Source organism: Manis javanica, chromosome 12 (assembly GCF_040802235.1).
Source record: "Manis javanica isolate MJ-LG chromosome 12, MJ_LKY, whole genome shotgun sequence".
Classification (NCBI taxonomy): Eukaryota; Metazoa; Chordata; class Mammalia; order Pholidota; family Manidae; genus Manis; species Manis javanica.
Genome location: NC_133167.1, coordinates 15,421,811 through 15,443,963, shown reverse-complemented (window position 1 = coordinate 15,443,963; position 22,153 = coordinate 15,421,811). Strand labels below are relative to the sequence as shown.

At 39.9% G+C, this 22,153-nt stretch overlaps 1 protein-coding gene across 21 annotated transcripts in view; it reads left to right on the top strand.

Annotated features, from left to right (window-relative positions):
* The window catches only part of LOC118972023 (uncharacterized), a 501,400-nt gene that overhangs the window by 332,315 nt on the left and 146,932 nt on the right, over positions 1 to 22,153 (top strand). For 20 of the 21 annotated variants that reach the window (XR_012123513.1, XR_012123511.1, XR_012123512.1 and 17 more), the window contains one exon: positions 16,725 to 16,784. Coding sequence is in view for 3 of the 21 variants with exons in the window: in XM_073218065.1 (XP_073074166.1) it covers positions 16,725 to 16,784 (60 nt within the window). In the remaining 18 variants the exon portion in view is untranslated. The other variant, XR_012123505.1, reaches the window with a different exon arrangement.

Below are 22,153 nucleotides of genomic sequence, written 5' to 3'. Positions count from 1 at the left end.
TGTCATTTCACACTCTTGTAATACTTTCAGAAAGTATACCGTTTGAAAAAATCAGAGTAACTCATCTCCATGTAGAAGATAAGTCATTTTAACATTAAAAGGTGTCTATTAGGTTAAAAGTGGTGTTCACTATAGTCTAGACAAATCATTTGGCTTTTTACAGATAGTATTTATTAAAAAACTGTACCAGAAATGGAAAAATGAAATTTGAAGTTTCCAGACAAAACTTTATTTTGCTTAACATGTAGTGGAATATTAACATTATTATTCATGAGATTTATTCTTGAAGGATATTCTCATGAAAAGATATACTGGCCTTCATGAGTTTCAGTTTAGGAGGGGAAAAGCTCTACTTTTCATATAAATATCTTGATATTCATTAGCATAATCATTGAAATGATTTCCTAAATTGAAGGATTGTGTTATAGTTAATGAAGCTTGTATTCAACAGTGCATCAAGAAAAGGCAAATTTTCTCACATAAAATTACCTAGGTTGTTAAAAGATGTAGCAGTGATCATACTGATGTGGGTGTGCTGAGAAGGGGAGCCTGGCGTCAGCCCTGGTCAGTGCATAATGTGGGGTAGTCGGTAAGCTGTTAGTGCTATAGACTCCAGAAGACTGCGGACAGTTCCTGTTAGGGGAGTCTCAACAAACAGACTGGCAAAATAACCACCCTCACTGATGTACGTAAAACATTCCCTAATTCTGCTACAGAGCACTTTAGTTTTTATGTTTTCTGTGAAGTATGTGTGTGGGTCCTCTCCTTTATGATTATTTTTGCACTCATGGCTAATCTCTGCTGAAGAGCAGAAGACCTGGCCTCTGCTGCAGGGAAGCTCACGTCTCTGTGTAGTTGAACTGCTGAGTCCTCAATCGGTTCTGCTGATCACTTGCTCTGTGTTCTTGGACAAAGTTCCTCAGCTCTCTAAGTCTCAGTTTACTCATGTGTACAAAGGGTAGGGTGACTGGCAATCCTAGTTTCCCTGGGACTGACGGGGTTCCCTGGATACTAAGACCAGGAAAGTCCCAGGCAAACTGGAAGAAATAAAGGGAGAAATAAAACTACCTGCCACCAGTAGTGCACTGGAACCAGTTTTTAATGGGTATAACAGCCAATTGTTAAAGTCAGGAATTTTGCGGGCTAATTATTATACAGTCAAGAAATTTTGTGAGCTGTTGAAATCATCCATGTTGGGAGTGTTTCCACTGTGGCAATCAGCAAATGCTACAAATCAGGGCATTTTTTTCTCCCCAGAGAGCTAGTTAACCAGCATTCCACTGCCTAACACACAACAAGTTGATGAAATTAGTAATTGAAATAATGCATGCAGAATGCTTAGGGGAGGGCATGCTATCAGTAAGTGCTAATTCAGTGTTACTGATTAGCCATTTATTATTATCATTTTTAATTTTGCATTGGCAGTCAATTAATATATGTTAAACTCAACTGAATTTTGCCAGAACTCACTTCCTGTAAATTATTTCAAAGGACTTTAAAAAAATAGGTCCAGAGGATACTAAATATACCTTCTAGGTCTTCAAACAGTGGTTTACTGCCTCTTGTCTTCTTATAAATTCCCTCTCTGTGAACCTAGAGAGATTTATCCTTTCTCCTGCACACTATGGCCCATCTTCAGACACTACATGTTGGCTGGGGCAATGACTCTAGCACCAGGAATGCAGGAAGAATTGTACCCTGGTGCTGTGTAGGGAGCTTGGTAAATCGGATTATGCTGATTAGGTCTATTCTGAGAGGACACAAAGAGGGTGGCCCCCTGTGTGTGACTGAGGACACCACCACAAGGCTTTCCTTTGTCCACTGCCCAAATCTTCCCTGTAATTCTATGATTTCCATTATTGCTAGAAATTCTTATTTTTAGTCTTAGAGTTATAGAGTTAGGACACCTCTTCAAATTCAAATCTGTTCCTTGGACTTCGGTCATCAAGAGAGCAAAGTAGTTTATCAAGTTATGTCTAGCAAGTACCCTTGCTTTAGGGAACTTGCCCCAAGAAGCTGATGAAGAAAAGTTCTGAAGGTTGGGAAATTACAGCACAGGGCAGGGTGGATGGGAAAAGGCTGTGGACAGACAGCAGGCAGCCCTGGTTGGTTCCCTGGATGGAGGAGTGGACACTGAAGGAGAAGTAGTTCAAGAATGGAGGAGATGGGAAATAAGGCACTGAAGTCTCCAACTCACAAGAACCAGGAGGGATTTTACCTGCAGCCCTCTGAAATTTCAGATTTTAGAAAGAAGTTCTAGTCAAGAGAGGTAAAAATTGTATCAAACCCATAACAGTTTCGTTGGAGCCAGCCTAGATCTTAAGCATACAAATGCATGCCTATGAGTGACTATGGCTCAGTAATTCTCTCTCTGGCTCATTAGCAAGTCTACGGTACAAAATGAAGACACTCTGCTTGGACTGATGCAAGATGAAAGCATCTTAATCCCAGTTTATTAGATCGTCGATGGAGGGTTTTGTTCCCCGTCTGGCTCAGTCCAGCCAAAGCCAGCAGGCTCTCCCTCCTCGGAAGGAGCAGCTCCGTCTCTTAGGATGGGGATGCTAATTCATGCTGAAGTGCCCTACGGGTCTCCCAGCAAGACATTTCGAGGAGCAGTGGGTGAGCCCCTCAGTGCCTTCTCAGTGTTGGGGGATTTCCAGCTGATCTCTCTGATTGCTTTCCTATAGATAATGTAACATCATAAAAGGGGAGTTGCTGTAACAGCTCACTTGCGATGAAAGGCTGCCTGTGGCTACTCAGCACTCCCTGATGGGAAGGCTAGTTCAGCGCTCTATGCAATTTAAGAGAGAAAGGGAAGGGCTGACTGAGGGATACTGGGAAATTCTGTACACACCTAGGTCTTCAAAAATGCTGAAAAAGAAAGAGAGAACAACTAGAACCAGCATTGCCAATACACAGACATGCCCTCCACACTCCAGCCTGTGCTTTTTTTTTTTTAAAGATTCAATCTCTGTTGAACCAGATGTTCTTTCCTGTATCTGTTTTCTCTCTCTTTCTTCAATGGTCCCTTGGCCTTTAAAACTATTGACTGAAAGCTTTTTCCTTCCTCAAGTCAATTAACTTCAGAAAGTATTTTCTTGTGGGTAACAGGAAGCATACTCCATCTACACCGTGGAGCAAATGGAAGGACACCTGAAACCTGCTCTATGTGTTTCAGGAACTTATGTTAGACACAAGTATTCATGGTACATTTTTTTTTAAGTGAATAGTGAAATAATGTTACAAAGTCAGCCGTGGCTTCAGGAAGGAGAGAGCTCATTGGAACTTGAGGCAGACCATCTGGTCCTTTCTGGGAATGTCACTAATCATAAAATAAAAAGCAATGAAAGTAGAATTCAAAAATTTAGGCAAGGGAAGCCAGATGATCAAAAGGACAGAATTTGGAATAAGCAATGTGTGTGTCTGTGTGGTGTTTGTTCTTCACACAACGGAATAGTTCCCGAGCTCCTGCCCTGTGCCCAGCTCTATTCCAGCGAGCTGGGGATTCATCCTGGAAAAGAAGTCATTGTCCTCCTAAGAGTTGGGGTTCTAGCAGAACCAGAAAACAAGAGAATGATTAAACAAAGATCGTTTCAGTTAGAGATCGTAGGATTAGGAAAATATTAAAGGAGAAAGTGCTCTTGCAGGAAGGCCTCTCTGAGGGGACAATTTTATTGTGACCTGAGGAATGAAAGGATCAGGCCTTGTGAAGCTCAGGAAAGAGCTTCTCAGAGTGAGGAACCAAGTGAGCGCCTAATAACGGGACACATCTTGGCAGATTGCCCATTAGAATGACTTGGGGAGTTTTTTAAAAAATATCTAAAAATGGGCCACACCTCCAAAGAACTTGATTTATTAGGTTTGGGTTAGTGCCCAGACACGGATATATATTTTTTAAAAACTTCTTCAGGTAGTTCAAATGTCAGCCAAGGCTGGGAACAGGTGGATTAGAGAGCAGCGGTTCTCCAATGTTCGCATGCATCTGAGTCACCCGGGAGGCTTGTTAAATCCAGATGGCTGAGCCTCACTCAAGAATTTGCATTTCTAACATGTTTCCGGCAGATGCTGCTGCTGCTGCTGCTGGGCTGAGAACTGAGCCTGCAAACCACTGGGTACCAGTGCACAAAATGGGAGCTGGTGTTGAGTGAGGAGGGGAATGATGTGAAGGAAGGTAGGAGACGGAACCTGGAACGTGTATCCAGGAAAGGAAGACATGCAGAGGCACAGACACAGAAATGACGAGAGCAAATGTGAGACAGGAGGGTCGTTGGGATGACCAAGATTCAGAGCAGAAGTCCACACATGGGAGGCACGGCGTGAGGAACCTGGAGGCTGTTTCTGGACGAGCAGAGGTGACGCGGCAAGCAGATGAAGATGTGGAAGAATGTTCTGAGCGAGCAGGCTAAGTCATGTGTGCGGAGGGACAAGCACGCAGAGAAAACGGGCAGACACAGCAATGGCCAAGGAGGGAGGAAGACTGTTCAGGAGTTGAGAGACCAGCCAAGTGTAGAGTCACAGATGCATAATGATGCTTCAGCCACAGGGCTGGATGAGATCTTGGGGAGAAAATAAGGTAGAGAAGTGAAGCTATAAGCAAAGAGTTGTGATGCAAATGAGAGGAGAGTTGAGAAGTTAGAGGGAAATCAGAGGAAGGCCTTGAGACCACTCTAGGTCGGCTTCCTCATTCAGGGAGCAGGCAGGCGATGAAAGTCAATGAAGAGAACTAGGTAGGGGGACCTGGAACAAGCCTACTCTGTCTCCTAGGCAGCAGAGACTTGATGCCAGGTGATTGCAGGCATTCAGGAGTGCCAGTGGTCTTTCTCCCTTGCTGTAGGTGCCAATGTATGTAGCCCCTGGAGACGGGCTTCAGTTTGTTTTTAAACTCGTGCATGTCAAATCTCTGCACACGAAAATCGATTGTGTTCTTGGGCTACTTTGTAACCTCTGGACTACTTAGTGTCTATGATCCTTGTGTCACTCAGTCTTCATAGTGGGAGTAAAAGATGTCATCTGGAAGTGGCAGTGCTTACAGAAAAAATGGAAAAGGAAGGTTAGTGCTTACATATGTGAGATGACTTATGTAAGCATAATGGGGATCAACAGCAGCCACTCCCAGGCTGCCTTAATCAAAGTATAGACTTGTTCTTGGCATGAGAAAGGCCAAGTCACACTTGTGGGGCTACACTCAGTTTTGGGGGCATTTAATATCAGAAATGATAAGGATGCTCTAGAGGACATAGAGAATAATGACAGAAAGGTGAAGTTCTTCTTTTTCCTAGGTCTAAAGGGGAATGATTGAATGACTTAGGGATAATTTTCTTGACCTAGTGACTACTCAGTGTAACTGACTTCAAATTTTGAAGAATGTCCTTAGGAAGAGGAGTGTAATTCATTCCAACTAGCATGAGCTTTGTGATTAAATTTTCACCAATTTAAATAGACTGCTTTCCACAGGCAGAGATGATGTGGAATGCCCTAGGCAGTAGTGAGGGTCCCATTCTCAGAAGTGACCATGCACAAAATGTATGACTGGTGGGTAGAAGCAGTATTGAAAGGATTCAAACACACAAGGCATTTTGATGAGATGACCATTTACAGCCTGGAAGTCTGTTTTCATTATTTCATGTCTTCTTGCAAACGAACAAACATTTGGAGAACTTGTGTGAAGTGAAACAAATTGCATCCTTCCAGGGTCCTGTGGGTCTGATTTGTAAGCATCACTTCCCTAGAAAATTCAGTAAGCCACAAGGTGTGAATAAGTGCAATTCTGGGTCTTGTGCAATTTGAACTCACTCCTAGATTATGTGACATATTTGCGACATCAAAGGACAGGATGCAGGAGAGATAAGCAAATGTAATACTTGAATAACTAAATTCAAATCCTTTTACTCTTCCTAATATGAGCATTTATTAAGCCCCTACCTGGTACTAATTTCTATGCCAACCCTTTCCTACATTACCTTGTTTTGTCCTTTCAACAATTCCATGGAGTGGCTGCACTTTGAACACCTACTTAACACAATGAAAGTTAAGACCCCAAATCAGAGCCAGCAAAATGAACTTCGAACAAGTCATTTAGTCCCTGTGAAAATTGATTTGATATTTATAAAATGAAGGTGTATTTTTAGCCTGAAAGTTTTTTGTGAGGTTCCCATTAGATGAGTATCTCAATGTGAACTTGGTAAATTGCTAAATGCATATGTCCTTATAAAAACATGTGAAACAGACCGTCAGTGTATTTCTCTATAGCTACTTTGGTAGAACAGTAGAAGATGTCCTGTGATTATATGAGATGTTCTGAGTTGAGAGTGGTTTAAAATATTTCATAGTTCTATTCTATTCTCTGGAAATAATGAAAAGAAGGGCTAAAAGGACAAACTACAACTCAAGCAGATTCCATTATTTAAAAATCAAGCCTGTAATGAGATAAGCAATTGTGTCTGTGTAAGATCTCACAATTTAAATGCTGAAAGTGTAAAAACAGAAAATAATATTTACATTTTAAAGCAGTAATCAACCAAGTGGCCTTTCATCTTTAACATATCTGAGAAACCTGTATTTTTAAATACAAAAACTCAAACAATATCTGTTTCTTGTAACAAGAGTGGTTATGTACTAATGTTAACTCACAAATTCATCTTAGTTACAATCAACAAACTCATCACCAGGCCTTTGTAGGCCCATCCTTTACCTAAGCTCCTTAGAAAAGTATCTCCCATTTTATTGTATTTATATATTAACCAGAAGAGTCATTTAAAGAAGTGTTTGAGGGTACATATATGTAGCTGACAATGGTAAACAGAATTAGTGAGGTTTTCTTAATATTCTCATTATGTTTTCAAAGATACCTTTACAATTAGAAACTGTTTATATATTATTACCCTATTTGGAATACTCAGAATAGCCTGATAAATTTATCAAATACGTCCTTATGGGATTTACCTTCTATTCCTTTCACAGAACCGTTCTATTATTTCCCTCCATCTGAAAATTTTGTCTCCTTTCAAGCCCATTGATGGGTTAGTTCCAGCCCTATTGCTCCCATGAAGTCTGCATCAAATGCTGGAGTTTGATTTCTTTCCTATTTTTACAATAATTATGGTCTATATCACCTATTAAAATGCTTACTGCAGAAGAGTTGAACTCAATTGTACTTCCCTTCAGCAGTTAGTGAAAGCAGCCTTAAATGGTCGCCTAATATGTAAACCAGGGAAGAGTTTAACAATCTTTCTGTTAGAATGCATTAGGCCTGACTTCTGAACCCCTGTGACCTGTCGTGCAGGCCCCTCACCAGCACTCCTAAGGGTCCACGGAGCATAATTTGAAACCATGAGGGAAGAAATTGTAGACCCCATTTCTACAGCGCTAAGGCAGGTAATGACAAAGAGGAAAAGGGTCTGGGGGAACTTGGCTGCAAAGAGATACAGACTTAGTGAGAAGGGGCTGCTACATCTCACTCCAGTTCACTCATGTCAGTGGAACTAAAAGCTCAGCCCTTCCAGATCTATAATCCGCAAGAGAGGGCAGACTGCCAGATTGCCTCTAATATAATTCTCTCAACTTTTGAATTTTGGCCATCAGTACCTATATTTATAAAACAATGGACAGGCTGAATAAAGCTCATCTGGCCAGATAATGACCTCTGCATCCTTAAGGGTAGACCCCAGGAGAAAAAGGTCATGCTTGTTATATTTATTATTTTATCTTCAGTCTCAAGCACAATACCTAGGACAGAGCAGGTGTCCAGGTTGCTAAATGAAAGAACAAATGATGAATCTATAGATTAAATGGGCCACTATTATGATGTCTGCAGGAATTTCACATTTCCTGAATTAAATAAAGGCGATGTGGTATAAAGGAAGAGCGCTTGTCTAAAAGGGAAATGACAGCTGTCTGTCTAAATCTGCCCACTACCTATACGAGGTCTCAGACAATTACCTTCACTTTCTTAGGTCTTAGTTTACTCATCTATAAAATGCTGAGAGTGGATTGTTGGTTTTCCAAATGATGTTTCAAGGAACCTTTAGGATTTTGGGAGAGATGATTCAAGGGGATTCTGAAGGGATGAGATGGGTGCCTGAAGAAGTCATCAGGATTTTGACTTTTTTTGGTAAATCATGGCAGAGTAAATATAATAATTTGTCTGCTTCTTTCCTGAACTCTAAGATGATAAGAAAGAGATATTTTTTTTAAGGCATAAAAACATGCAGACCAAGAAAATGAAGAACAGTACAAGACACTAGGTGGGGATTTAGTAGAGTCAAGAATGCTTAATTCTAAGTCAGTTCGCTATTTTGTAGCAAGCTTTGGAGGATTAATTGGTTCTTTCTACAATGCCATGTACAGCCTTTAGAATGTATTTTGAAAGAATACATTTGAACAAAAAATTCTAATGTTAAAAAATATGGTAAATCCCTTGACTAGATGAAAGTCCCTCTGGTGTCACTGTTCTGTGGTCTACTCTGTCCAGTTGGCTGTATTATACAGAGTAGTGGGTTTGTACATTCTCCCAAGTCCTAGCACAATGTGCCAAATGGACACACAGCCGCAAATCCATCAGTTCTTCCTGTTAAGTCCACACTTTTTGACATTTTTACTCACAAAAGTCAGAAGTGGAGTCTGAGGAAAGACACACAGCACCCTCTCTACTAATGAGTTCCATGAAATTCCATGCCCAGCAGGTCCACTGTCAAATCTTCCATTTATGCAATGTCTGTAAGCATTGGAGACCCAGGTCATTTGTTACAGTAATTCATTAATTGGCATTTCAGAGCCAAGATGACAGGTATGACCAAAGAATCATTTCTGATGTGATCAGCAAGAGCAAAAGGGAAGCAATCTCATTTTAGAAAATACCTAAATGGGGTTCACTCATCAGTGTGTTTCAGATTCTTTCACAGCTTCAAATCTAATGGGCAGAGCTGGGTTTCCTTGAGACAGCATTTCAGTGGAACACGTTTTAATTCATTTTACACAGCTCTTATTAGATTTGTAAGAAGATACACACTGTATAAGCACTCCATGGTCACTTGAGAGGCGAGTGGTTACGTGACTCATTTACACCTGTTTAAAAAAGAGACAAATATCCTGTGTCTGATGGAGACTATGCCTGTATGACATGAACCAAATATTTGAGACTGTTAAAAGAAATTCCTTAACTGAGGTTTTTTCTGATCTCCTTTACAGAAGTCACTTGATCTTGGACTAGTTAAAAATAGTTGACATAACTGTTCTGTATCTTGACATCTTGACTGTGGTAATGGTTTCACAAATCTGTCTGTGATAAAAATGCATAAATCTAAGCATAAATCTAAACACATATACACACACACATCTATACAACGCACACACTTACACATGCACACACACAAGGGTGCTTGTAAAACTGGTGAAATCTGAATAAAGATGATGGATTACCTCAGTGTCAATATCCTGGTTATAACTGGTTATAATATTATACTGCAGATTTTAAAGGTATTACCATTGGGGGGAACAGGGAGATGTGCACACACTATCTCTGTATTATTTCTTACAACTGCATGTGAATCTGAAATTGTCTCTAGAAGTTTACAAAGAAGTGGTTGCTAACTGTATTCATTTGGGTAATATGGCCAACTTGACTTGACGGTTTACTGTCATTATTCCAATCATTTGTACTGTGAGATAAGGATGTGGCTCTGACTGATGGGCAGGTGGGCTTCACATAGATGAGCACCTTCCAAAATGCTTGTGGATTTCAAGAAATGTCATTGAAGATGGTAGAATTTAAGTGAAGATGTAATTCTCTTTCATCTCTCAGGCATGGCTTGGAATTAGGGATCCAAAGAGTTGGAATGGCACCCTGCATTTATTTCCTAGTGCACTGTGGTGTGAAATGTCAGTGGTTTCCTTTAACTCTGGATCAGGCTGGTGGAGATATTGGACAGATGAGCCATTTGACTTTTCTCCTGAGAGCATCTGTGTTGTAGATTGCATTAATGGTCTTTATTCATGTCCTATGCTAGGTGGTTTTGTAGACCTCCCAGCTATAAGCAGAGCTTATTCTTACCTCTGGACTCTGGGTTTGACCTTGTGGCTTAATTCAGACAATGGTCGTTAACAGACATATGCAAGGCAAAGCTTGGCAAACTGGTGTGGTGTGGTTGAGCTTGCTCTCCTGCACTTCAGCCATTACAAGGACAAGGATGAGCCCAAGTTAGCCTGCTGATTCTAGGAAGAGGATGAGAGAAGTGTGAAGCAGAGCTAGCCTGTTAAACTGCTCTAGCCAAGCCCATCCTGCATCAGAACCTCTGGCTGACCTGAAGATCTGTGAGTCCAGACCACAGCAGTTACACCATGGACACGAGTTCTAATAATGATTGTTGTTGGAAACCATGGTTTTGGAGGTGGCTTTTATATGCAGTAGTTGGTAACTATTAGCATTGTGATGGATGACCTAGTGGGTTTGAGATAGGTGGCTGGTATCTGGAAGACTGGAATAAAGAGCCAGTGAGGAGGGACAGGTGTTAATCCTCCACATTTATAGAAATCAGAATACAAAGTGGTAGCTTAGTTGCAGAAAATGGACAGATGCCAGTTATTAAAGTTGAGCGAATAAGGTCTGCTAAGGTCATGTTTGAGGTCATGAATTAACCTGATGTTTTGGCACCTAAACTTTTGAATGAAATTAATTTGACTAAAGACTAGTGAGGCTGAGCCAGCAGCAGGCAATTCTCAACTAACCTCCTCCTCCACATTCCAATAAAGGAAACCAGCCTGGAAACTTGCAAGTAATCACATGATTTGATTAGTCTGCAATGAGGGCTGGGAAATTCTGACACTGATACTTGAGAAGAGGTGGTTGTGCTGGTTATGATCTGCTGGCAAGTAGTTAAGGCATCAGCAGTACAGAGTCATTTAATAGCATGAATTTGGAAACACTGAGCAAAAATTTGGGGGATTGGATGTGGGGTGAAATAATGAAATGTGTAAAATTATTCCTGGGAGAATTCCCCCCAAAAGCTTAGAGGCAAAAGTGTAGAGCAATGATTTTTGAATGTGTCCCTAAAACTTTTCAATCCATGCAATAACAGAAAGAGTTTTAAAACATCAAGTTGTGTGAAATTCCTTTTGTAGGGAGGAGTTACCGATGCCTTAGAATCCTAGGGGCTAAGTGGCTGCAAAAGGGGTGACTTGGTTTGCATCTCCCCACCCCATGGCTAGCTGAAAGAGACTTGGGAAGCAATTGATGTGAATTGCCTTGAGCAAGGAACACTTACATTCCCATTTACCTGCACTCCTTCTTTGAGACCTCTCCCCGTGTCATTCCCTGGATGCACAGCTTTGAGCATGAGAATGGCGAAAAGTGAGAAAGGCCCTTTCCTTTCTTTCTGTTCCAAACCCTGATCATCCTGCCTGAAATGGTTGGTCAAACCAGTCATGAGTCAAGTTGAATCTACCAGTGACAGGAGTCTATAAATTATTGTTATCTTGTCTACTGAATCTTAAGCAGAAAATATCTATCAAAGGTACAGATAACCCCTGTATGTTAAGACGTGAAGTTTCTAGACAGAACTGGGAGGGGTCTCCAGGACATTCTGTTGACTCAATCTGTTAGCCCCTTTACTTCTAATACCCTTCTTCCTATTCTGAATCCCCTGAAAAGGGAACAAAGAAGAGAGGGGAGTTCAGCGTTGTGGGACCAAGAGTTAGAGGAAGAACCAAAAAAGGGGTGAAGACCACACACGAGTGAAGCTTCTGGAGGTGTCTTTGCAAGATGAGAGCTGGATTTGATTTGTCATAAAGTCTTTCAGTGATTATGCTCCTCATATGGCTCAGGCACTTGGAATCTGGCCAACCAGCTGAACATCTGTTTGCAGAAAAGTGGTGAAATATTCAAAGTACTATTGTTAATTGTGTTTCCACTCCACCCATTTCATTTTCTTTCCAGACTGGAAGCTTAGAAACTTTCCTGGTTCTTTCTTTAAAAAAAAAAAAAAAAGACCAGCAGGGTAAAAATATGAAATTCACTGAGTCTTTGGAAATGCAAGAAATTATTTTTATGAAATACTCTATCTAATTAATAATATTGCTAAACTAAACTCTAATGTCTAGTTGATAGCTGACTTAATACAAATACAAAACAATAAAGACTGTGTAGGGAAATTCACTTTAAAGTTTATTAATGCTATTTTCCTCAATTCATACATCTACTTGCTAAGTCTTTTATTCTCAGTGATAGAGCCAATTTAGACCAAATAACCTGTGCTGTGATCCATCTGTGTTATTGTGGGAATGACACACAATATTTCCCTATCTGAGAATATCATGTGATGTGTGGTATGACTGAGCCTCTTTCTTTAAAATGAAGTTTACTCCATAGGAATTTACAGGGGAAAATAGTCTTTAAACTTTAAAATGCTGTAGAGTTATATCTTTATTGATGATCATGTCATCTTTCTCTCTCCAAAAATCCTATACATTTTAACTTAGCTGTAAACACAGTGTGTACCTATGGCTAGTGTTTTTACTTTCCTCACCTAACATATCACACATGTATTTCCATAGTGGAATACATAATATAATTTTAAAGCTCACAGACAGTTCAACATATTGATGTATTTAGTGAATATTTTAATACTTCTCTGTTCTGAAGCTAATATCCTAACATCTGCCAACTGGAAGTAATTTTTAACTTAGTTAAATATGTATGTACTTGTTTCCCAGGACACTCAAGCCTGAAAGATGCAGGATACTGTGTTTACACTTTGCTTTAAGAATAGCTGTTGGCTCTGGGCCCCACCACTCTCCCTCTGGATCCCAAGCCCCAAGTCCCTCCCTTGTGACAGCACAGCCTGTTTGGAGCTGTACAAGAATATGTACACATATTCTTGGAGTGCCATTGTCATTTCCCTCTTTGCCCTCATAGGGTTCCCTGCCACACATCCAGCACATTTTTGTATCTTCCTATTGCCCCTTCATTGCCTTTCCAAATATCTGAGTGTTGTATTTCTTTCTTTGTTGTGGTCCTGGCTGCACTTACACATGGAAAGTAATTGTCCTGAAGAGGAAGAAGAGATCCCTTTCCACCCTGGATAAAATTATTTTGTTGGTCCTCAGCACAGGACAGACTTTTATCCAGTCACTTATTCATTCAACTAATGGTAATGGGTACTTTCTAGGGCTTTGGTCCCATGCATGGCACTGGGGATATTCTGGTGGCTGTGCAGATGTAGTCTCTGCCTCACAGACTAATGGTCTTGTAATTGCCTTCCATTCACATTAGTAGGGTTGTTTTCCTTGTCTGCCTTGTTTTTTCAGCTTAGTATTACCCCACCAACCCATCCTCCCTGAACATGGTATACTTCTCTGGAAATGATTCTACCCACATCACTGAGATGTGATCAGTAAGTAACTCTAGGACCACAAAGTACATTTTCTTCTCTACCAAATGAAATCTCTCCTCACCTAACATACTCACTGAGAGGTTAAGCATGTCTCCAGCATTTCCTTGGAGCCTTATGTTTGAAGATACCAAAGCACTGTGTCCGTTGCTGTTTCACCCATAGACTAACAAGTGTCTATGGATGGAGATGCACAGAATAAGACCCATTTTTGGAATTTCATTACCCATATGTAAATCTCTGTACTTAAAAATGTATATAGGGTAACTCAATTTCAATATAAGTAATGTAGACCCATGTATTTCATAGGTTAATGTACATGCAATATGCTAAAATGGCTACGAAAGAGTGTTATGGAAATTAAAAGGCATTCATTCATATTCAGAACTTCAGAGGCCAGTGTCCCAGTATCCCAGTGGCCACTATCTATTACTTAAGCAATCTAAGTTATATTTTGATTGCTCAGTGAGGAGGTAGAGCATATAGGGAGGAAGGCTAACGGGGAAATCAACCATTGAAAACCATTGAAAATTTAAAGAAGCTGCCAAAATAAAGTAAGCTATGTAGTGCCAGAGGTAGGACATGAACCCAACTGATTCTGATTCTAAATCCTAGATTCAGCCTCCTCTGTACGCTGCTCATGTTTGCAAATAATTGTGTAAAGAACATATTTTCCCTTATAGAAGTCATAGAAGTTTATACCAAAGCTTATATTTTCCTCACTGTTCTCTCCCACCCACTTCACATTTGACACAGAAACACACACATTTGCAAAATCATAGTTGTAACGGAGTAGAGACTTCAAACCTTTTGTTATAGTTACATGTTGTTACATACTTCTGTACATTTATTTTTTACATATCTTTTATTAAGTCCTGTGGCATTCCTATCTAATCTAGCAGGCTTTTCTACAATGATGACTTCTGAGAGAATCGACTACATTTTTAAAGTGAATTTAATTTTTTATGTTGAAGAAATGATTTAATCATGAACAGTATTTAATACTTATTGTACAGCTATGCTTGGAATTTCATAGTAGTAGCTAACATACATTCATCCCTTTGGTTTTTAGCTTATTTCACAAACTGCTAAGAATGGTGCCACTTGGTTCGTAGCACATCAAACTGCCTTCCACCAGCAAGAAAACTCTGCCACTGACTATGGTGATATGTGGATGCATGGATAAACACCATGAGGGTTGTGGTAATGGCAGAGAGAAAAGAAATGTATTGCTCAAAGTGAAAGGGCAAGAGAAAAAAGAGGATTTTAGTGTTAGTAGAAGAACTGAATGAAATAAATTGAATTCTGGTGAGAGAGGTGTTGTGCTCTCTTTAACCACACCCCATCTCATCTCCTACCTTCTGTCTCCACATGATTGATGGGTTCGAACAAGCACCTGGAATCAACTGTGGCGAATAGCAGGGCCTCACCATTGGTAGATAAAGAAATGATTTACATGGTAAAGAAACCAATATTACTGGCTGTCAGAGAACCCATGAAACAGTGAAAAATCCCCAGTTCAACAGGGAATTAAGCCAAGATCAGCAAGCTATGGGCTGTAGTAGTGATGTGGGGACCCCTCCATCAGCACCTTTAGAAGAATCCCTGCTTGACTAGGACTCTGCCGTGGATTGGTATGGGTCTCAAAATGGAGCTGAGTTTCCAGAGATTGCCGTGTAGGGATGGGTCTTCAAGTCCAAGACTAACATTATTGTGAGTCACATACATCATATTTCTAGAAAGATTAAACTTTCATTTAGATTGTAGTGGATAATATTTAGTTAGATTGGATCTCCTCCCAGCTACACAATCACCTGCAAACCCAGACACAAGAAGATCAGATGAAAACAAGGCTTTATTTTACATTTATCCCATAGGTTCAAAGGCATATCTCCTGAACTGTGATACAAGGAAATGGACAACACACATATTAAAAGAATATTCTTCAGAGATTGTGTAAATGAGTTCCATTTATTTGAAATGATAGAAAATGAAACCATCCAAAATATCAGGACTCTCATTCTCTGAAGCATAAAGTGCCACAGCTTAATAGGAAAGTTACAAATGAGCTGTAAGAAAGAAAAGAGGAAAATCTTCCGACACACAGAGCAAGTCTTTTCTTTATTGTTACCCTGATAAAATTATCATCTACCAAGAAAAATTACCATCATCACAAATTCTGATCATTCATATTATAACCAGTGATGAGAAAGAAATGGCTAAGGACAAAGTTAAAAGATTTGCCTCAAATTATTACCACCACCATGGCATTCTGATATACAAATAAGAAATAACAATTACTTGGCAATCATTTACGAATTCAAAATTGTACCAAATAGTACATCTTCTTAATACACTAAAGAAACATAGTAAGTGCCTATATGTATTATATATGTCAGCCTGTATCTCTTCTTTGCCTATTATATTGTGATGTATCCAGAATATCTGCATGGTAACTTCTGAACACATATCTGTGTAACTGAATATTTCCCATTCATCTCACATACTTGTTTTTTGTATGTGGTCTCACTGTCACGTAACTGCATTTATAACACATGTATACACACACAAGTTTACAAAGGATTTCAAGTAATTTAGGAAAAAGGGATAGAGTTTAACACAGGTCAGTCACAATAAAGAAATGTGACTGAAAGTATTAGGGAAAGAGAACTGCACCCAGAAGGAGAACATATTTTAAATATTCTGATAGATCAGCAGCCAGGGCAGCAGGAAAAACATGTTGCATCATACATAGTCCTCATTTGATAAAAAAAAGAAGTAAAAGACAAATTTGTCCTCATCCTTCATTGACACAGGTGTTCATTCTGTTGTATCTTAAAGACGTTGACAACTGTGATTAAGAAGACTCCTACCATCCTGATGAAAAGATCTTAATACAAAATGTACAGAAACGTGTCTATGTCATTTATAGCTTCTCCTAAAAGCTGAGGAACTGAGCTGGCAACATACATGTCTTGACTACCTGCCTGGAGGGAACTTGTAAGAAACTGCTCTGAGAGGCCAAGCAGGGGGGACCTAGTTACCTAGGGAATGGGCTAAGATCTTTCTGTTCCCATGTTCTTTCAAGTAGTTTTCCTCTCCTGCCATCCAGTCACATCCTCTTCTCTTCCACACATTGGAACCTATGCCCAGGGTGGATTTGATTCACAAGTCCATTTTTTGGGGTTTTGTGGTATTTGCATTTTAAGATCTGCCTCCAGTGTGAAACGAGAGTATTTTGCCTTTGTTGTCCAGTCTTGGAGGAAGAGGAGGAAATTCTGGAACTGGGATGAGAGGCGTTCCTGGGGATGCTTGTTCACCATCTTTTCTTTCCACCCCAAGGTAATGATCCCGGTGATGTCAATGAGAAGACACTTGAGCCAGTGGTGGGAAGACAAACAGGTGAGACGTTTACCCCATCCCCACTGACTAAATACTTTTCTCAGAAACATCTAAAAAATATATTATGTATGTATTAGAAATCTGTAACTAAAGATAACTGAGTATGACAATTTCTATAGCACAGTTTTGGAATATTGCCTGAGTAATCCAGGGTGGAGTGGAATCAAAATCATGGCCTGTTTTTAGCAGATTTTTATCAGATGAAGACATTTGATTTAAAGTCTATAGATACAGTGCAAAATGGTATGATGGCATCAGCAATTATTTTAATGCTGGCAGATGGACCACAGTGTGGTTACAAATATGAGCGCTAGAACAGATGGCCCGAGGTTCATGTCCATGTGGCCTCATTTACGATCTCTATGCTCATGGACAAGTTGATCTCCGAAACTCTCAGTTTTCTCATCTGTAACTTGTAGCAAAACTTTACATTCCCTATGAGACTGTTGTGATACATACAGTAGATAATGTGTACAAAGTGATTAGCACTGTGTCTTGAATGTAGTAATTGCTCCAAAAAATATTAATTATTACCACCACCATCCTATTGGCATAATTGTTATTATTTCATACATGTGCTCAAAAATACAGTAGAAAGGTAAACATAGAAATATTCTGATGAGTGGTAAAACAGGTAAAAAATTAGCATAAGTATTTCCTTTTTCATGAGTTTGCTTAGAGACCACCTGCTAATGAATGTGAAAATTAAAAAATGAATTAAAAGATTTATGTAGAATTGAGGTTATTTTTAGGTTCTCTGACAGAAACAATGAGAACATTAAGTTTTTTTTATCTTGGAGAACTCAATTAAGTCAAAATGCTTTGAAATATTTTATTTTAAAAAATGCTAATTTGGAGATCTTAAAAAAGAACAAGATCTAAAAGATATCAGATGGCAGGCCAGAAGAAAAATGGGCATAGTTTACAGAAAAATATTTTATATCCCGTCCCTCATTTTCATTTATTTTTGGATAAGTTTCCATGGAGTTCTAGCCTTGTGGGATAATTGGACTATGCTGCTGTAGAAGAAGCAAGGAAATATTCTAGAAAAGTAAACCTGACATAACTGTCCCTACTGGAACATTTCAAGCGAGGCAGGGTTTTTCACGTTGGTATTCAGAGATTGTCTGAATAATCACCAGGGGCGCTTGTTAAAATACAGATTACTAAACTCTAAAGAGGCCACACTAATTCAGAATTGTATCTCAATAATGTGCACATTGAATAGTCTCCTTATATTGTTTAAAAGCCATTGTGGGAAATACTGGGTGAATAAATGCCTCTTTTGGATATTTTAGAGGAAGGTACTTCTCTTGCTGGTATTATTTTTAGATGAAAGATAGTTATGGCCAAGTTGTTCTATCATTGTTATTCATATTTGGCTTTTACCACACTGGTGAATATGGTCCTCATATCTGATAACACCCAAGCAATAGAAATGAGTCATCTCAGCTTTAAATGCAATAAGCTACTGGCACATGCAAGAGTGCTTTTCTTGTGCAGGGTCCGTGTGGTTATTTCCTTGTTGATGTGTGTGTTCAGTTACAGACCCAGGACATTTCTACATAACTGAAACCTATTGAACTCGATTTCTAGAATGCCTAAAGTCAGCACTGAGTGTATCTGTGTGGTAATCTCAGATAACAGGCAGAGGAAGACAGGGCAAACACTGACACTCTCTATGCACAAATTTTTTAATGCATTATTAAATGACACATTAAAACTAGCTTTCAAAGGGAACGTTTTTTTGGTGCTCCCTGTAGGCTGCATCTCTCTTGCAATAGACCTATACGTGCAAATCAGAAAATGCATTCTGTGAAATCCATGAGTAACATTTTCAAATGTGGCATTGGAAGAATCCCTGAAAGAAAAGAAAGAGGGACTAGATTTCAGGAAGATAAAAATAAAAAGTACCCATTAAAAATGGCCTATTAAAATTTAAATTTCTAAAATATGATTTCACACAATTTTGTGTGGGCATAAATTTAATAGATCACCACTGAGATGTAGCTGGGGTTTCTGCCAATACTCTAATTTCTTTGCAATGGAAATCAGAAGTCATAAAAGCAGAGGAGAAATGGGGTGTGTGTGCGTGTGTATGTGTGTGTGTGTGTGTGTGTGTAAAACAGTCAAATGTTATAAACTCTCCTTTGAGGTAATTTAAGTCTACTTGAAATTCTTAATATGATAATGAAAAACCAAACAGAAAGAGATATTGAAAATGAAAAAGAATTGCTAGGAAATGAGATAAACGTATGCCTTTCAGTGTTTTTGAGCCCTGCTATTAGAAATAAATACCCAGAATATTTTAAAAAAAACAACCCTACACACACACACACACACACACACACACACACACACACACACACCACACACACACACACACACACACACACACACACACACACACACACACCGTACCCTTTTCTCCTAAGGAATATTTACCTTCAAACTAAAAAATAGGGCAAAAGTTTCAGGGTATTGGAGACAGCTTTCTCTTATTCAAGTCTTGTGTTTTGCCTTACCCTGACTAAATGCTGTAAGTTTTTTTGCCTAATATTCCTTGATTTCTCTGCTTCTTACCATTGCTTTCTGGCCTCTGGACCAGCACTTGGGTAACATCCAATAAGCACTTTATACGTAAGGAAGCTTAAACGTTACTGGAAATCATGAAGTTGCTCCTTGTCATGGAGCAGTGGGGACACTTGTGACTGGGCCTCCATTGCCTTCACTGTCCCCCCCACCCTTGCTTATTCAGGAATTTGTCCTCTGGGCCCCAGAACTGGATTTGTAGTTTGCCTGATCCATCCAAAGTCATGTGGCCAACAATTTGATTGTGAGGATCTTTGTTTAATATGTAGCAATATAGAAATCAGTGACCAATGATTGCCATTTTCTGGTTTCCAGTCCCCAGTCTTTTGGCACTTGAGGTTACTGTATGTTTTGAATAGGTTCAGTTGTGAAGCTCTCAGAGTGTGAATGGACTTATTTTTTAAGCCACCATGGCTTTCTGGTAGCGCCTCTCAAGTTTCTAAGATGGGGCATCTTATCAATCCAATGCGTTGCCTACTTTTATCCCAGGGACTGTCTGGGCCTTCTGATGCTCTCTGTGCACAGCTTCCCGGGGGATTCCAGCTGCAGGCCAAAATCAGATGTCCTTTCCAAATTCCATTATAGATTCACTGCTCCTTGGCAATCAACCCTCAAATCTCTTCCATTACCTTAGAGTTTTGATGGTCTGGCTGATGTTTCTTCCTCAATGTTCAAATGAGGATCTCTTTTTTTCCAAATGTCTGCCCTTGCTTGAATTTTACACAGCCCCATTCGCTGCCAATCACCCCAGCACCCCTAGACTTTGAACCATTAAGCTAACCCACTCAATTCTTGCTGCAGGTGCTGAGGGGTTAGCCTGAGTCTTCTCTTTTGTAAGAGATCTCCAGGATCTAAGGTTATCTTCAAGCACCACAGCAAAGTGTTTCTAAGTCCACACCCACCTCCAACATCTCCCCCTCCCTGAGGGTCACCCTTAAATCACATCTGCTTGATTGGAACTGATGGGATGCCGGTGAGACCCAACCACAAGGATTATCTAGGATGCCGTCGATGTGCGAGAATGTGAGAGAATTCCTAGGGAGACAGATCACTTCTTAACACAAGAGAAAATCACTCTTTACAGGTTTTAGTGGTGAGGCTAGACAATGATTCCTTCTTAGCAACATGTTAACGTTCTCTCAGACACATGGAGCACCCGGGGCTTCCTAACCACTGCTACCACCATCTGAGCGGCTTTGTATTTAGGAAGTCCTTCCTTACTTTGAAAAGTTCTCTCTTCCTTCTTATTCATTCACCCTCACAGCCGCTTGTGGGCTCTAGCATAGATCAAAGTGCAGCCATTCTTTAAACAGAATTACATCTAAAACCAGCACATCAGGCGGAAATTGTGTGGAGTCAAAAACTGCCCTTCAAAAGTCTCTTTAAGTTAATGAAATCTAGCACAGGTGATTGTGTGTTATTTCACCATCTTCACGAGGCCAACCAGATCAGTTTTTCCCGAATGCCTTGAAAATGATCACCATTTCTTTGGCTGAATACCAGACAAAGCAGTTTATACTCATTTGAGATCTTAGAGGTAAGCTATTATTTTTGTGGTTCTTGTTGTTCGTTGATTATATACAGTTGAATTTGCACAAGTCAAAATTTTATGATATAATGCCACTGAAGTCCTTCCATTTAAAGACAAGAAATATAGGCCAAGTGAGATTAAGTAATTTGCCTGAAGTCACAGCCAGATACTGAGAGAAATGAATTTATAACTCAGGTCTCCCCAGCCTAAATCAGGTTCTTTTCCTATTAGATGGAAGTTAGTTAATTATTTCCACCTATGGAAACTGATTGATTGCTAGTGTTTGCTTGGTTTCCTGTGTCAAGTGGGATTCTGAATCTTAGTTCACATTCGGCAAGAAAGGTCACGATAATCACCGTTCTGCCATGGGCAAGCATGAACAGAAGCCACATGCTTGTCTAATACGAAGAATCAGGAATATTTTCTTTCCTTTCTCAGCTTTTCTGCACAATCACATGAAGATTTTAAATCCAAGAATAAATCATGACTTTCCCAAATGGTCTCAGTTAAATGAAGAGGTTTAAAAAAATAAGAAGAAACATTAACAGAAAAGATAATTGACTGACTAATTTTTGAGTGTATTTTTACGAGGGACAAATTCTTACAGTATTCATTAACTAATGGATTTATGGCAGTGTGTGATTGCTGTCTCTACAGAACAGGTTAAAAAGTGCATGGTCATAATATAGCCCCTTGTCTCTCAGAGAGCTAGAAGATGGCCCTAACATACGGGCCTTCACTGAGCAGGATCAAGGGTCTTACTGATTCATGGATGTGTTCGCTCAAGTGTCCAGAAGCTGCTCCACTAACGAGCTGCTGTAGAGGATGAGGGGAAGAGAGGGAAGAAAAGGCTGCCCCTGAATGTGGGCAACAGCCCTTCAGCCACAGAGTGGAATTAGGTTCATGGCTCCTGGGGGCCTTATCTAGACAAAATCTTTCACCCAGCCTCCTCAAGGCCGCTGAAGACCAAGACCTGTCAGTTCTCCAAGTGTTTATGCCGTGCGTCCTTCATGGCAGCCCTGGTTAGACAATGTGCGGGGATCATCTTGTATTCTGCCTCCTGTGAATCTCCTTCCAGAGCACTAGCAGAGCTGCCTCCTCCTCCACTCTAATAGAAAAGGTCGCTTGCCTTTAGTTTGGTGGGATCGGAGGGCATCTGTGTCTCTTCCAGAGCAGCCTAATTTTCATTGTCACCACATCCCTGATTGTCACTCTGAGCTCTGAGGCATCATTTTCCTCAACACCT